At 53.2% G+C, this 14,504-nt stretch overlaps 1 protein-coding gene across 3 annotated transcripts in view; it reads right to left on the bottom strand.

The window, feature by feature from the left end:
- The window catches only part of PDLIM7 (PDZ and LIM domain 7 (enigma)), a 20,198-nt gene continuing 5,694 nt past the window's right edge, over window positions 1-14,504 (bottom strand). The window contains exons 5-13 of one of the 3 annotated variants that reach the window (XM_010846544.1): window positions 14,125-14,141; window positions 13,728-13,864; window positions 13,537-13,573; window positions 12,535-12,596; window positions 12,155-12,392; window positions 10,578-10,758; window positions 697-817; window positions 495-610; window positions 1-340 (exon numbers count right to left, since the gene is read on the bottom strand). In XM_010846544.1, coding sequence (XP_010844846.1) covers window positions 254-340; window positions 495-610; window positions 697-817; window positions 10,578-10,758; window positions 12,155-12,392; window positions 12,535-12,596; window positions 13,537-13,573; window positions 13,728-13,864; window positions 14,125-14,141 — 996 coding nt within the window. In that variant the 3' untranslated portion in view covers window positions 1-253. Of the gene's footprint in view, window positions 341-494; window positions 611-696; window positions 818-10,577; window positions 10,759-12,154; window positions 12,393-12,534; window positions 12,597-12,981; window positions 13,355-13,536; window positions 13,574-13,727; window positions 13,865-14,124; window positions 14,142-14,504 lie in introns of those variants that run through there. The other 2 variants (XM_010846545.1, XM_010846546.1) reach the window with 2 other exon arrangements.

The following is a 14,504-nucleotide window of genomic DNA, read 5'->3' as shown; positions in this document are numbered from 1 at the left end:
CACAGCTGGAGACAGATTTATTGTAGCACTGGACGTGAGCAGGGGCCGGTGTGGCCAGCACCAGTGTGCGAAGGTGGTGGAGGGAGTAGGGGAGGTGAAGGGGGTGGGGCCCCGGGGACCCCAGGCTCAGGCCAGGAGTCGGGGTCAGGGCAACTTTTGCTAGCCCTACCCAGAAATCTGGAGTGATGGTTCCAGAATCAGCAAACCCCTCAGGTTGGGTAGGCTGGGGTGGGCAGCAGTAGGTGGGAGGGGCTCACACATGGGAGAAGGCATGGCTCTTGCAAAGGGGCTTGTCCTTCTTGGAGTAGAAAGTCTTTCCTTCCAGGTTGATCTGACATATCTGGGAACGGCCAAGGTGCAGTTACGAGGGGTGGGGGTAGCAGGAGAGGGCCCTTCCCAACCTCTTAGGAATCCCAGAGGCAGGGGTGGGAGGGAGGCAGGTGAAGAACACAGGGCTCTGGGGACAGGGCCTGGGTCTGAAGACGGGTACTCACTGCGCACACAAAGCATGTGTCATGCCAGCTAAAGCCCAGTGCCTCCAGGAAGCGGTCCCCAGCATCGATCTTGAAGTCACAGCCTCGGCATTTTGTGCCAAACATCTTCTCATAGTCTGGAGACGCAGAGAGAAGCAAAGTGGCGGGGGGACTTGGGTTCCCCCCTGCCCACAGCCCGCCCTCTCACCCCCCCCAGCCATACCTGGCTCGCAGTAGGGGGCCCCCTCCTCCATATAGAAGGCCCTGTTCCGAATGGGCGCCTTGCAGGCCGCGCAGGTGAAGCAATGCACGTGCCAGGTCGTCTTCAGGGCGTGCATGACCTCCTGAGAGGAAGCAACAGGCGCTTGGCAGCTTGGCACCCTCCTCTCCAGAGCCCGGGACAGAGGCAGGCTGGCTGGGGCCCCCTTTCTTTCCAGATAAATGTTTGATCTGCACACCCACTGCTCCCACTTTCTCTCTCCAACCCCAAGGCATCCCTGGGGACATCCACTGTGCTGTGCTGTGCTTAGTCACTCAGTTGTGTCCAACTCTTTGCGACTACATGGACTGTAGCCCACCAGGCTCCTCTGTCCATGGGATTCTCCAGGCAAGAATATTGGAGTGGGTTGCCATGCCCTCCTCCAGGGGATCTTCCCGACCCAGGGATCAAACCTAGGTCTCCCTCATTGCAGGCGGATTCTTTACCATCTGAGCCACCAGGGAAGCCCATGAATACTGGAGTGGGCAGCCTATCTCTTCTCCAGGTGATCTTCCCAACCCAGGAATCGAACTGGGATCTCCTGCATTGCAGGAGGAGTCTTTGCCAGCTGAGCTACCAACTGGTGGCTGTTCACTAGGCTACATCTTAAGTTCTGCTCCTAATCTCCACACACTCCCCCTTGCACATTCCCACAGCGTGTCTCAGTGGATGGTGACTCCATCTGCACGGGCCAAATTCCTTGCTTTGTCCCTTATTTCCGGTCCACACCAAAATCCGGCTGGGCTCTCCTTCAAAATACATCCAGATACTGGCCACTTCTCACAGCCTCCCCGATGTGGAATGTGAGCCTTAGGAACCTTTGACCTGTATGAGTGCACAAAACTGGCTTCTGTGCTCCTTCCTCTGCCCCTGACAGCCTGATATCGACCTGTGCTCGGCCAGCTTCTCCTCTGCTTGAAACCCTGCCTAGTCCACACTGCTCTAAGCAAAGGGCAAAGCCCGGGGAAAGGCCCAGAGGCCAGCAAGACTGACTTCCGTCCCTCTGCTCCCGCCACGTGGCCTCCTGTCCATGGTTGATGCACCGGGCATACCATCTTAGGGCTTCCCACCAGCTGCCCCCTCTACCTGGACTGCTTGGCCCAGATATCTGCTAGGCTCAGCCCTCACCCTCTTCAAGATTTTGCCCAAAGGTCACTTTCTCCTTAAGGCCCACGCTGACACGATCAGCTCATATGCCAACCCCCTTTCCCAAGGCCATGCTTCCAATAGCTTGAACCCTGCATTTCTTCCCGTACTAACATGTGTGTGTGTTAGCCACTCAGTCATGTCTGACTCTTTGCAACCCCATGGACTGTAGCCCGCCAGGCTCCTCTGTCCATGGAATTCTCCAGGCAAGGATACTGGAGTGGGTTGACATTCCCTTCTCCAGGGGATCTCCCTGACCCATGCGAACCTGGGTCTCTGCACTGCAGGCGGATTCTTTACCATCTGAACCATTAGGGAAGCCCCCCATACTAGTATACCACCAGGTAATTTACCTCTTGCGTCTCTTGCTTATTGTCTGCTCTCTATCGCCTTCTTCCCGATCTAGTATGAGGTCCCAGAGGGCATGAACTATTCACGTTTCTGTTAGCTGGTATATCCCAACAGTGCCTGGCCCATGGGTAGGCATCATGAGTGCTTGTGAGCTAAGTTAACCTGCTCTACTGGAGGCCTGACAGAGCAGAGGCCACAGGTGGGCTGAGCTCTCCCTGGGGCCAACCAGGTGAGCAGCACTCATGCCTGGAGCAGGCAGAAAGCAGTGTGGAGCCCTAAGGGATGTCAGATCGTAGGTTCAGCCAGATCTTAGCTGGGTGGCTTGCCCAACAGCTTTACCTCCTCATGACACTTGGCTCCTTCACTGTTGAACTGGGAACCTGATCCCAGCTTTGCCAGGTTGCCGTAAGGATGGTCCCACATCTGAGGCCAGGGGTCCCAGACCCAGTGCCTGCCAAGGCTAGGTGGCAGACACAGTGGGGCAAGGCGGGGACTGTGTCATGGGAGAGCACGTGTTGCGTGTGCAGGGCGGGGTGCTGACCGCTTCATTCAGGAATGCCTATAAGGCTCAGGTTGAAATCCAGGTGTTAAAGTCAAATCCAATTTTTCAAAATTGGCTGTTACTTTAAAAATGAAACGGAGGCTTCTCTGGTTAGGAGCCTGCCTGCCAATGCAGAGGACACGAGTTCGATCCCTGGTCCAGGAAGACCCCATACGCCGAGGGACAACCAAAACTGTGCACCACAACTACTGAGCCCTCAAGCTGCAACCACTGAAGCCTGCGTGCCCTAGAGCCCGTGTGCCACCACAGGACAAGAACTGCAACAAGAAACCACAGCTAGAGAGCAGCCCCCACTCGCCGCAACTAGAGAAAGCCCGTGCACAGCAACGAAGACCCAGAGCAGCCAAAAATAAATAAAAACAAGTCTTGAAAAAAAGACTTCTCTGGTGGTCCAGTGGTTAAGAATCCACCTGCCAATGCAGGAGACACAGGTTCAATCCCTGGTCAGGGAAAATTCTACATGCTGCAGAGGTAGCCAGACCCATATGCCGCCAACTACTGAGACTGTGCCCCAGGGCCCATGCTCTGCAGCAAGAGAAACATAGTGAGAGGCCCATGCACCTCAACGAAGAGTAGCCCCTGCTTACAGCAACTGGAGAAGGCTCTCGTGCCGCAACGAAGACCCAGCAGAGCCAAAAACAAATAAACAAATAAATTTTAAATAGAAACTATTTAAAAAAATAATAATAAGTAAAGAAACAGTGTGGACAAAGCAAGACATAAGTATGGGGCACCCCTGGCTCTCAGCTGGCTTGTCCGTTGCCCACTATAGAAACTGTCAAGGGAATTCCCTGGTGGCCCAGTTGTTAGGATTCACTGCTCACTGCTGAAGGTGCAGGTTCAATCCGTGGTTGGGGAACTAAAATCCCACAAGGTGTGTGGCACAGTCCCCCAAAAATCTTGTCATTTCTCACATATACCTCACAACCAGCCTGGCCAGGAAGTTACTGCCACTCCCATTTTAGCAAGGTCCAGAGAAAGTGATCTGTCCCAGATGAGGGCTGGGGGAAGGAACTTGGCTGTGGGCCAACAGGACAGGGTCTCGGCAGGAGCATGGGGAGCCCTGAGCTGGGCCCAGTGGGCATGTGGACAGGGAGGCAGGTATCTGAGCCAGTTCTCCATATCCACCTTATGCCCAAAGCTTCCTACATCTGTCTGCCCCTCCCGTCCCATCACCCTAACCCCGGCCTAGCAGTTCCGTTCCCCTCCTCGAGTTGTCTCCCCCTGTCCCAGGGGAAGCGCGATGAGGCACATCTGACCTCAGCAGTCCCCAGCTCCGGAACCCCTACCGTGGCCCCTGCCCTCAATTCCACCTTGTCTCACACCCTCCCCGGGCGTTGCCTTGTGACACAAGCTGTTCCCTCTGCTTGGAACATTCTCTCCTGACCCTCGTCCAAGCTAATTCCTACTGATGATTAAGTTCAGCTTAGAGGCCGCTTCCATTCACTCCTTAAGGTGTTAAGTGACCACTTTCTATACATGTCTTAGTGTGTTAGTCTCTCGGTCATGTCCGACTCTGTGCGACCCCATGGACTGTAGCCTGCCAGGCTCCTCTGTCCATAGAATTCTCCAGGCAAGAATACTGGAGTGGGTTGTCATGGCCTCCTCCAGGGAATCTTCCTGACCCAGGGATCAAACCCAGGTCTCACGCATTGCATGTAGACTCTTTACCAACTGAGCCACCAGGGAAGCCCTTCCTATATATGAGATACAGCATTACACATGAGCAAAAGAGCCCTGGTCCCAGCCCATGAATTTCACACTGGAGAAGAGATGGGACAAAAGGATTGGAGGGCAGTAGCGAACAGTGGGGAGCCTGGCCAGGTGGGAGGGTGGGTATCAGGGAAAGTGCCCCTGAGGAAGTGTTATTTGAATCCCAGATGAGAAGGAATGAGGTAAAGAGAGTGCTAATGGGTATTTCTATCAGAGTACAGCCCATGCAAAGGCCCGCGGTGAAGGAAACATTGCATTGAAAAGATGGAGCTGCCTGTGTCGCTGAAGCCCCAGAGTGACGGGGGCTGGTGGTGAGTAGCAAGCCTTGACAACAGTCTTCCAGAGGGTCCCCAGACTAGGACACGTCCCCTCTAATGTGTCCATCCCATCTCTCAGAGTTCCCCTCCAAGTCTGCTGAATCAACCAGATGGTCCTGTGTTTCCCCATGCTCTGAGCTCTAACAGCCTGAAGCCCATGGTAAAGTGAGACAGTTAGGTTCCTGCCCATCACCCCGCACACACTCCTCACTGACCCCGCTAGAGGGTGTGGTCTGTCAGCCCCCTCGCAGCCCCTGAAAGAGAGGAAGCTGAGTACCCCTGGGCCATATGTGGAACCACTGGGCTGGGGCAGGAGCAAGGCTTGCCACCTTATTCTGGGCATACTCTAGGACCCAGGAGCTAGTCAGGCTCTGTGAGCCTTGCCTCGGTATCTGCAGCCTGGGCATTAACTTTGTCCACCTAGAACTGGGGCAGGGCAGGACGAGAGTGCGATGTAATGTAGGCGGGGCTGTCAGTGAACAGAACCTAAGGGCCTTGATCTGTGGGAAGCAAATCCAGATGCCAGCTTAAGAAAGGTCCTGGGGGGACTTCCCTGGTGGTCCAGGGGTTAAGAGTCTGTCTGCCAATGCAGGGGATACTGGTTCAATCCCTGCTCAGGGAAGATCCCACATGCCATGGGCCAACTAAGCCCGTGTGCCACAACTAGTGAGCCTGTGCTCCACAACAAGAGGAGCCACCTCAATGGGAAGCTCATACACCGCAACCAGAGAGTAGCCCCCGCTTGCCGCAAATAGAGAAAAGCCTGCACAGCAATGAAGACCTAGTGCAGCCACAAATGAATCAATAAATAAAATTTAAAAAAGAAAAGTCCCGGGTTCCAGCCCATTCTGATAGAACAGTCCAACACAGGATCGATTAGGCTGGTGGGGAAATGACTGTAATCTTGGGCAAAATTTCCTCATCTGTAAGATGAGAATAATCAAACTGACTTCATAGTATAATTGTGAAGCTGGATGCCCACACATAGAAAGTGACCCACAACACAAAACTGTGATAATATCCTTTCTCCCCTTCTAGTCTACTGATGGAATCCTCACTTTTTGCTGGGCACATAGCTGTACCAAAGAGACATTTCCCAGCCTCCCTTGCAGCTCAGTAATGTCATGTGACTGAGTTCCGGGCTATGGGATGGAAGCAGAAGGGCTGGATGGCACCCACAGCCCAATCCAAAAGGAAATCAGTCCTGAATATTCATTGGAAGGACTGATGCTGAAGCTGAAACTCCAATACTTTGGCCACCTGATGTGAAGAACTGACTCATTTGAAAAGACCCTGATGCTGGGAAAGATTGAAGCCAGGAGGAGAAGGGGATGACAGAGAATGAGATGGTTGGATGGCATCAGCGACTTGATGGACATGGGTTTGAGCAAGCTCCGGGAGTTGAAGGACAGCTCCCTGTCCTTCTCTGGCATGCTGTAGTCTATGGAGTCACAAAGAGTTAGACACGACTGAGCGACTGAATTGAACTTATCTTCTAAAGATGGCTCCCAAGAACCTTCCACTCCTTCTTCCTTTTCCAATTTCTTGCTGAGAAAAGAAGTGAAGCGAAAGGCAAAGGAGAAAAATATACCCAACTGAATGCAGAGTTCCAAATAGCAGGAAGAGATAAGAATGTCTTCTTAAGTGAATAATGCAAAGAAATAGAGGAAAACAATAGAATGGGAAAGACTAGAAATCTCTTCAAGAAAATTAAGAGATACCAAGGGAATATTTCATGTGAAGATGGGCTCAATAAAGGACAGAAATGGCAAGGACCTAACAGAAGCAGAAGAGATTAAGAAGAGATGGCAAGAATACACAAACTGTACAAAAAAGGTTTTAATGACTTGGATAACCATGATGGTGTGGTCACTTACCTAGAGGCAGGCATCCTGGAGTATAGTAAAGTAGGCCTTAGGAAGCATTACTATGCACAAAGCTAATGGAGGTAATGGAATTCCAGCTGAGCTATTTCAAATCCTAAAAGATGATGCTATTGAAGTGCTGCACTCAATATGTCAGCAAATTTGGGAAATGCAGCAGTGACCAGAGGACTGGAAAAGGTCAGTTTTCATTCCAATCTCAAAGAAGGGCAATGCCAAAGAATGTTCAAACTACCACATAATTGTGCTCATTTCACATGCTAGCAAGACAATGCTCAAAATCCTTCAAGCTAGGCTTCAACAGTATGTGAACCAAGAACTTCCAAATGTACAAGGTGGATTTAGAAAAGTAGAGGAACCAGTGATCAAATTGCCAATATCTGTTGGATCATAGAAAAAGCAAGAAAATTCCAGAAAGACATCTACTGCTTCATTGACTAAAGCCTTTGACTGTGAATCACAACAAACTGTGGAAAATTCTCAAAGAGATGGGAATACCAGACCACCTGACCTGCCTGCTGAGAAATCTGTATGCAGGTCAAGAAGCAACATTTAGAACCATACATGGAACAATGGACTGGCTCAAAATTAGGAAAGGAGTATGTTAAGGTTGTATATTGTCACCCTGCTTATTTAACTTATATGCAGAGTACATGATGCAAAATACCGGACTGGATAAACCACAAGCCGAAATCAAGCTTGCTGGGAGAAATATCAACAACTTGAGATATACAGATGATACCACCCTAATGGCAGAAAGCAAGGAGGAATTAAAGAGCCTCTTGATGAAGGAGAAAGAGGAAAGTGAAAAAGCTGGCTTAAAACTCAACATTCAAAAAACTAAGATCATGGCATGTGGTCCCATCATTTCATGGCAAATAGACTGGGAAAAAATGGAAACAGTGAGAGACTTTATTTCCCTGGCTCCAGAATTACTGTGGACAGGGACTGCAGCCAGGTGCTTGTTAAAAGACAGATGCTTGTTCCTTGGTAGAAAAGCTATGATGAACCTAGACAGCATATTAAAAAGCAGAGACATCACTTTCCTGACAAAGGTCTGTATAATCAAAGCTATAGTTTTCCAGTAGTCATGTTCAGGTGTAAGAGTTAGACCATAAAGAAGGCTAAATGCTAAAGAAAGATGCTTTTGAACTGTAGTGCTGGAGAAGATTCTTGAGAATCCCCTGGACAGCAAGGAGATCAAACCAGTCAATCCTAAAGGAAATCAACCTTGAATATTCATTGGAAGGACTGATGCTATGGCTGAAGCTCCAATACTCTGGCCACCTGATATGAAGAGCTGACTCACTGGAAAAGACCTCGATGCTCAGAAAGATTGAAGGCAGGAAGAGAAGCAGACAACAGAGGATGAGATGGTTGGATGGCATCACCAACTCAATGAACATGAGTCTGAGCAAACTCTGGGAGATAGTGAAGGATAGGAAAACCTGGTGTGCTGTAGTCCGTGGGGTCGTAAAGAGTTTGACACTACTGAGCAACTGAATAGGAAGCCGATTGCAGCATGGAAATTTTGCCTGAAGCTCAAGAGGTATCTTGGACTATGAATGGTAAGTAAGTCAATGCTAAGATGTCGGAGAAACAAGATACAGGAGCCTGGATCTGCCTGCGTGTCCCAAACTGCCCACCTCTCGACTTCCTTAGGTGAGAAACAGCTGTCATTATTTTTTCTGTCACTCGTCGTCAAGGCAATTATCACTAATATGACCATTACTACGGAGCTCTCTGGGCTTCCCAGGTGGTGCTAGTAGTAAAGAACCCTCCTGCCAATGCAGGAGATGTAGGAGACGCAGTTTCAGTCCCTGGGTTGGGAAAATCCCCTGCAGGAGGGGATGGCCATCCACTTCAGTATTCTTGCCTGGAGAGTCTCCATGGACAGAGGAGCCTGGTGGGCTACAGCCCATAGGGTCACAGAGTCAGACACGACTGAAGCGACTTAGCACACATTCATGCACAGAGCTCTCTGGCCACATCTGGAAGCTCTGCCCATGGATCCAAAAGTAGGGAGTGCTGGAAGTCCGCAGCGCTTGTTGCTGCTCTGGTTTGGCCCCCATGCTCTGCAGCCTTGGGCAGTTTCTGCCTCTCTCTGCACTTCAGTTTCCACACAGGCACAGCTGAAACCTCCCTCAATTTGTCACCCTGCCTGTTACGCTCTTCTTTCCTTAGGCTGCTCACCCTCGACATGCTTGGAGTCCCCTTCCTCTGTGTGAGTTCCTGGGGGCAGGACCATGCCTGTCTCTTCACAGGGTATTCCCAATGTGGGGCACACTGTCCACAATGAATGGGAGATGGTAGATAGGGCATCACTCTCGGCCCATAACATGTGCTGACCCAAGTCCCAAGCCCAGCTCCAGGTGGCAGCTAGGTTGCCCTGCAGGAGACCAGGCCAGGCTCTGCTGCATATTTAAACTCAGTAGAAAGAACAGGATTTTTTTTAAGACTAGATTTTTAATATATATATTATTTATTTGGCTGCATGGGGTCTTAGTTGTGGCACAGGAGATCTAGTTCCCTGACCAGAAATCGAACCCAGGCCCCTTGCATTGGGAGCACAGAATCTTAGCCACTGGACCACCAGGGTATTACCAAGAATAAGATTTTGAATCACAAGTTTTTGAACCTAAATTTCTGCCTTTGCAAATCAATAGTTCTGTGTCCTTCAAGCCTATCTTTAGAGACTCCGTTTTTCATACGCATTCGAATTCAGGGCAGCAGACTGCATTAGCCTCTCAAAAGCCAGTCACAACCCCCTTTTGCCTTCCTCTCTTATAGAGAACAGTAGCTAAAATACTGGATTTGCCAGCTTTCCTCACTCGCCCAGGTGCTCATACAATAACAATTCCAACAACTGAGATAAAGATGCAAGTTCCTGGTTTTTCTTCCAGAGTCAAAAGGCAAAACCTTATTAAAAGAAGATGCCTGCTCCTTCCCTCTTCTTCCCACCTGCAACAAGAATGTGAGCCTGGGGCTTGAGCAGTCATCTGGCAACCATGATACAATAAGCTTGAGGACAAAGGCCTACAGGCTAAGGATTTCAGAACTAAAACACAGGAAAAGCCGAAAGCCATCCATGAGCTGTTCTACCCCTGGCATTCTTGCAATTGAAGTAAATATTACCCCTTCTGTTTCAATCTCTATACTGGAGTTTTTTCTATTACTGAAGCTGAATGCAATCCTAACACAGTAGCCATCTCTTGTTTCAGCCTGACTAGCACTTACCTCCTCTCTTGGGGTAATGTCACCTAGGTTTTATTTTCAAGGAACCAGTCCGGTGGTTCAGGCAAGGCCACCAGACCCCGTTCCAGAGGTGGGTATCACCCAGGCCTGACCAACTAGAGTCACAGGGCTTGATTCAGAGATGGGCATGTGAAGCAAGCCAGGCCAACGAGCATCAGCACTGGGACTTGATGCATCAGCTGGCACAGAGGTGCTTTCTTTCTCTCTGCGGTGCTAACCTGGGGAGATGTAACCCTGGAGCCACTGATGTAGCAGCATCTTTGCCACTTTCTATGGAAAAGCATGCTGGGAACAAAGCCAACACAGATGAAACCAGAGGCAAGTGGAAGAAAGACTCCTGACGACCTGGATCTGCATTCAACTGGGCCAGATGTTAGCAACCCTCAGCCTTTCTGACTACTGGCGCCAAATCTCTCCTGCTTGAGCCCTTTAGAGTTAGGATTTAGGTCACCTGTTCAGACAATCCTGGCTAATGTAAAGTAAGGTTGATATAGTAGCCCGATTGTGAGGCTGGTAAGGTTCCAACGGGGTCCCAGCCCAGGAGCTGCTCAGCACTCCTCAATGCTGAAGAGTCAGGCTTGCCTTCCTAGTCCCCCGCCAGCTGCCAGCCCCACTCACGCCAGTGATCTTCTTCTTGCACTTGGCACAACTGGGTGCATAGCGCACATCGTAGCAGGGTGGGCAGAAGATGGCCCCCTTCTCCTCGAAGAAGCCACCCTCTTCCAGAACCTTCCCACACTGGCTGCACACAAACTCCTCAGGGTGGTATGCACGGCCCAGCGCCACCAGGTAGCGGCCCCTGCAGGGGAAAGTGAGGGCAATGAGCAGGAGTGGGTGCAAATGAAGTTGGGGTTCATGGCCAACACCCCGTAGTGTTTACCCCACACCCATTATGAAACCTTGACGAGAACATTCATTCTCTTCATTTCCAAACAGGGAAGCTGCTGCTGCTGCTGCTAAGTCGCTTCAGTTGTGTCCGACTCTGTGCAACCCCATAGACTGCAGCCCACCAGGCTCCCCCATCCCACTCCAGGAAAGAACACTGCAGTGGGTTGCCATTTTCTCCTCCAATGCATCAAAATGAAAAGTGAAAGTGAAGTCGCTCAGTCATGTCTGACTCTTAGCAACCCCACGGACTGCAGCCCACCAGGCTCCTCTGTCCATGGGATTTTCCAGGCAAGAGTACTGGAGTGCGGTGCCATGGCCTTCTCCAAAAAGGGAAGAGACAGGCTTGAATGTTGACTTGCCTAAGATCAAACAGCAAGACAAAGCTTTCTATTGTGGGACTTCCCTGGTGGTGCAATGGTTAACAATTTGCCTCCCAAGGCAGGGGACACGGGTTCAATCCCTAGTTGGGGAACTAACATCCCACATGCCTCAGGGCAACTGAGCCCGTGTACCACAACTAGAGAGCCCATGCATTGTGACTAAGATTCCATGTGCTGCAACTAAGATCAGATGCAGCCAAATAAATATTTTAAAAAGCTGCACTGTTTTGATGACAGGAGATGAGGGAGAAGAGTAGTTCAGAAGAGGGAGGACGGGGACACTGGGTGAGGACTGCTGACATGAGCCTAATAAGTTGAACCCAAGGGGTTGGTGTCCTGGGGGACAGGAGGCCTGGAGTACCTGTGAGCCCTGAAGACCAGTGGGCACTTGAGCTGAGCCTGGTGCCCACTCTGTTCCGCTGGCCTGTTCCATCTAGGCTGGAGAGGGACCCGGCCATCCCAGATAAATGGGGATGTCTGAACGAGGGGTTGCTTTCCAGAGCTTAAGAGCTGACAGGAGTTGAGAGCAGGGCAGCGCCTCGGATGAGAACTAGGAAGGTTCTGGGGCCTGACACAGATCCGATTCTGGGGGCTGTGGGACTCGGCTGGGCCCTGGGGAGCAGTGCAGACGGGGAGGAACTTAAAAGGCTTAGCAGAGAGAGACCAAGTGAGCAGGAAGGAGAAAGGCAGAGGGGCTGGGAGCAGGGAGGCCATTCCTAGCCCAGAGAGCAGCGAGTCTAGGGCTGCAGCTTGGCTATGTCGTTGGCACCCCCTCCATTTTACCAGGGCAAATGTTGGAGAGAGGCTGAGCAGGGGGCAGCTGAGATGAGTAGGGAGATAGACGGGAGGAGCAGCAGTCAGAAAGACACCAGGGCTGGAGTTCCGGTTCAGGAAAAGACCAGGGTAGGAAGGAACGGGGCCACCCACCGGATGACCTTGTGGCACTGGTGGCACACGGGAGTCTTGCCGTTGCTGCCACCGCCCCCGCCATGGCCCCCTCCAGCGGCGGCCTGCACAATGGAGGTGCGGTTCTGCATAGGCGTGGGTGTGGCTGGCTGGGTGTGCCGGGTCAGCACCGTGCTGGTCTTGTCTGGGGCGTAGCGCTCAGCAAATGCAGGGTCCACAGCCCAGGGTGGGCGGCTCGTGGGACTGGGGGTGGTAGGGCCTGCCAAGGCCAGGAAAAGTGGCTCCATGGGGGTACCCGGGGACACCACAGGACAGTGGGGAGAGCCCGGGGCAGCTTGGAGGGGCCCGCCCCCCATGCCTCTGGAGGTTACCCACCCTTCCCCAAGTCCACGCTCTCTCACCAGGCCAGGGTTCCTGGGGTGTAGCTGAGGCTGGGGTTGGGGCTTCCGTCCTGGGCACCTGGCTGTAAGATCTGTCATTCAAGGCCCTGCACAGCCGAGGCTCCTGGCATGGCCCCACCCCCCAACCTTGGTCCTGCTGGCCCCATGAGAGATGCCTGGGTGCATGACAGCAGAGGATCCAGGTCCCCCCAGGGCATGGATGGGTAGGGCAATTTCTCCTGGCCAGGTTCCAGCTGGCTGGTCTGTCGCACAGGGCTGGGAGGTGAAGCAGGGCTCTCGCTTCTGGGGCTGCTCGTGAGGGTCCTTCTGATGGCAGGGGCCCCTTTTGGTGGGTACCCCCACCCACTGAGACCCATACTGGCAGGGCCCACACTGGATCTGAACCATCTAACACCCCTGACCCCAAATGCAAACCAAGTCCACAAAGATAGAGAACAGAGGCAGAGAAAGCAGGGCTGAGAATGTTTATTTTCATGCCCAAAAAGCCAGCACAGACCTGGCAGACAGCAGTACCACAGGGCAAAGAGTGAAGGCAGCAGTGTCAGATGGAGCCAGGCCCTGTGCCAGGAGGGCAGCTGGGGCCAGGCCAGCAGGAGGCTCAGTCCAGGGGCAGAAAAGGGATGGGTGAGGCAGGCAGAAGCTGGAGGCGCCAAGGGGAGGTGCCCTGGGGCGGAGGAACAGCAAGAAAGAGGCAGAGAGGGCAGCCGGCCGGCGAGGACCAGGCTACGACTGCACGTTGAGCACATGGGCAGAGCGCTGGTGGTGCCAGTCCCGGAGGCGGGTGTAGCGTGGGCTCTGCAGCTCCAGGACATACTTTTCCCTGAGGGGCAGAGAGAGAAGGAGGAGGAAGTGGAAGGAAGGAGAGACGGAAGGGAGGCAGGGAGGGAGGACCAGAGGAAGGAAGGAGAAAGGATGAACCTGGCTAGGGATGGCCAGGAGCAGACAGGGCTGGAATGGGAGAGGCCGGAGATGAGAAGGAGGGGCTGCAGCATGTCCTGTTACCTTGATTTCTTCAGGTGCTCCTCATCCGGGTCTTGCACTGAGAGGGCAGAGGCAGACTTTGACCAAGAGCAGACAGAAGGCCACCCCAGCCCTGAGCCCTGGTAGAGGGTGCCAGAGCCAGGCTCCAGCTAAGCCCGGGTCTGGGCTGGGGACCAGGAGCAGAGTCCGCCCTTCCCTGGGCTGGCACTTACTGAACTCGGTGCCCGTGAGGTGGGCGAGGATGCGGAAGGAACGGGACTGGCCTGTCCCAGGCCTCGGCCGCCAGTCCTCTGTGTCCTCCATCAGCCGCTGCTTGCTGGCATCTGGGACCAGCGGTCGGAGCGGCTGTCTGTGGGGAGGGTGTGGCTCAGAACCTCATGCTGGGGTGGGCAGCAGGGGCGGCCCCTCCCCGGACTTGATACAGGTGGGCTAGAGTGATGGGAGGACGGCAGGGCAAGGCTAGGGCCCTGCTGGGTGAGGGGTGGGGCAGGGAAGTGAGAGGGGAGGAGGGCAACCAAGGTGAAAGGAGGGCAGCCAGAGTGGGGAGGGGCCACCACCCAGAGTGCCAAAAGGAAGGAAGAGAGGAACAGGCAGAGGGGGCTCACTGACTTGTCAGGGGTCTGCACCTGTGAAGGAAATAAGACAGATGGACAGATAAAGGCACAAAGAGATAGACAAGGAGAGGAAGAAAGATGGCAAGGGGTCAGAATAGCCAGGGGGAAGGCTGCACTGAGTGTCTGGGCTCAGTCGGCCAACATCAAATCCCAACCCCAGGCTACCACCGAGGAGGGGTCGGCGCGCTGCCTTGCTCCCAGCCCCCAGGAGGGCCGGCCCAAGGCAGGAGCCACACCCTCGGTGGGGCCCTGTGCCTGCAGTACCCGCCCCAGCCACCAGGGGTCGCTGTCGCACGGTTCCGGCCAGGCTGGGGCGCAGCACAGGCAGAGCAGCAGCGGGCAGCCGGCGGGCGTGCGGTGGTGGAGACATGGCGT

The sequence above is a fragment of the Bison bison genome, unplaced genomic scaffold (assembly GCF_000754665.1).
Source record: "Bison bison bison isolate TAMUID 2011002044 unplaced genomic scaffold, Bison_UMD1.0 scf7180017864238, whole genome shotgun sequence".
Lineage (NCBI taxonomy): Eukaryota > Metazoa > Chordata > Mammalia > Artiodactyla > Bovidae > Bison > Bison bison.
The sequence above is the reverse complement of the archived record's forward strand: the minus strand, read 5'-3'. Positions and strand labels throughout refer to the sequence as shown.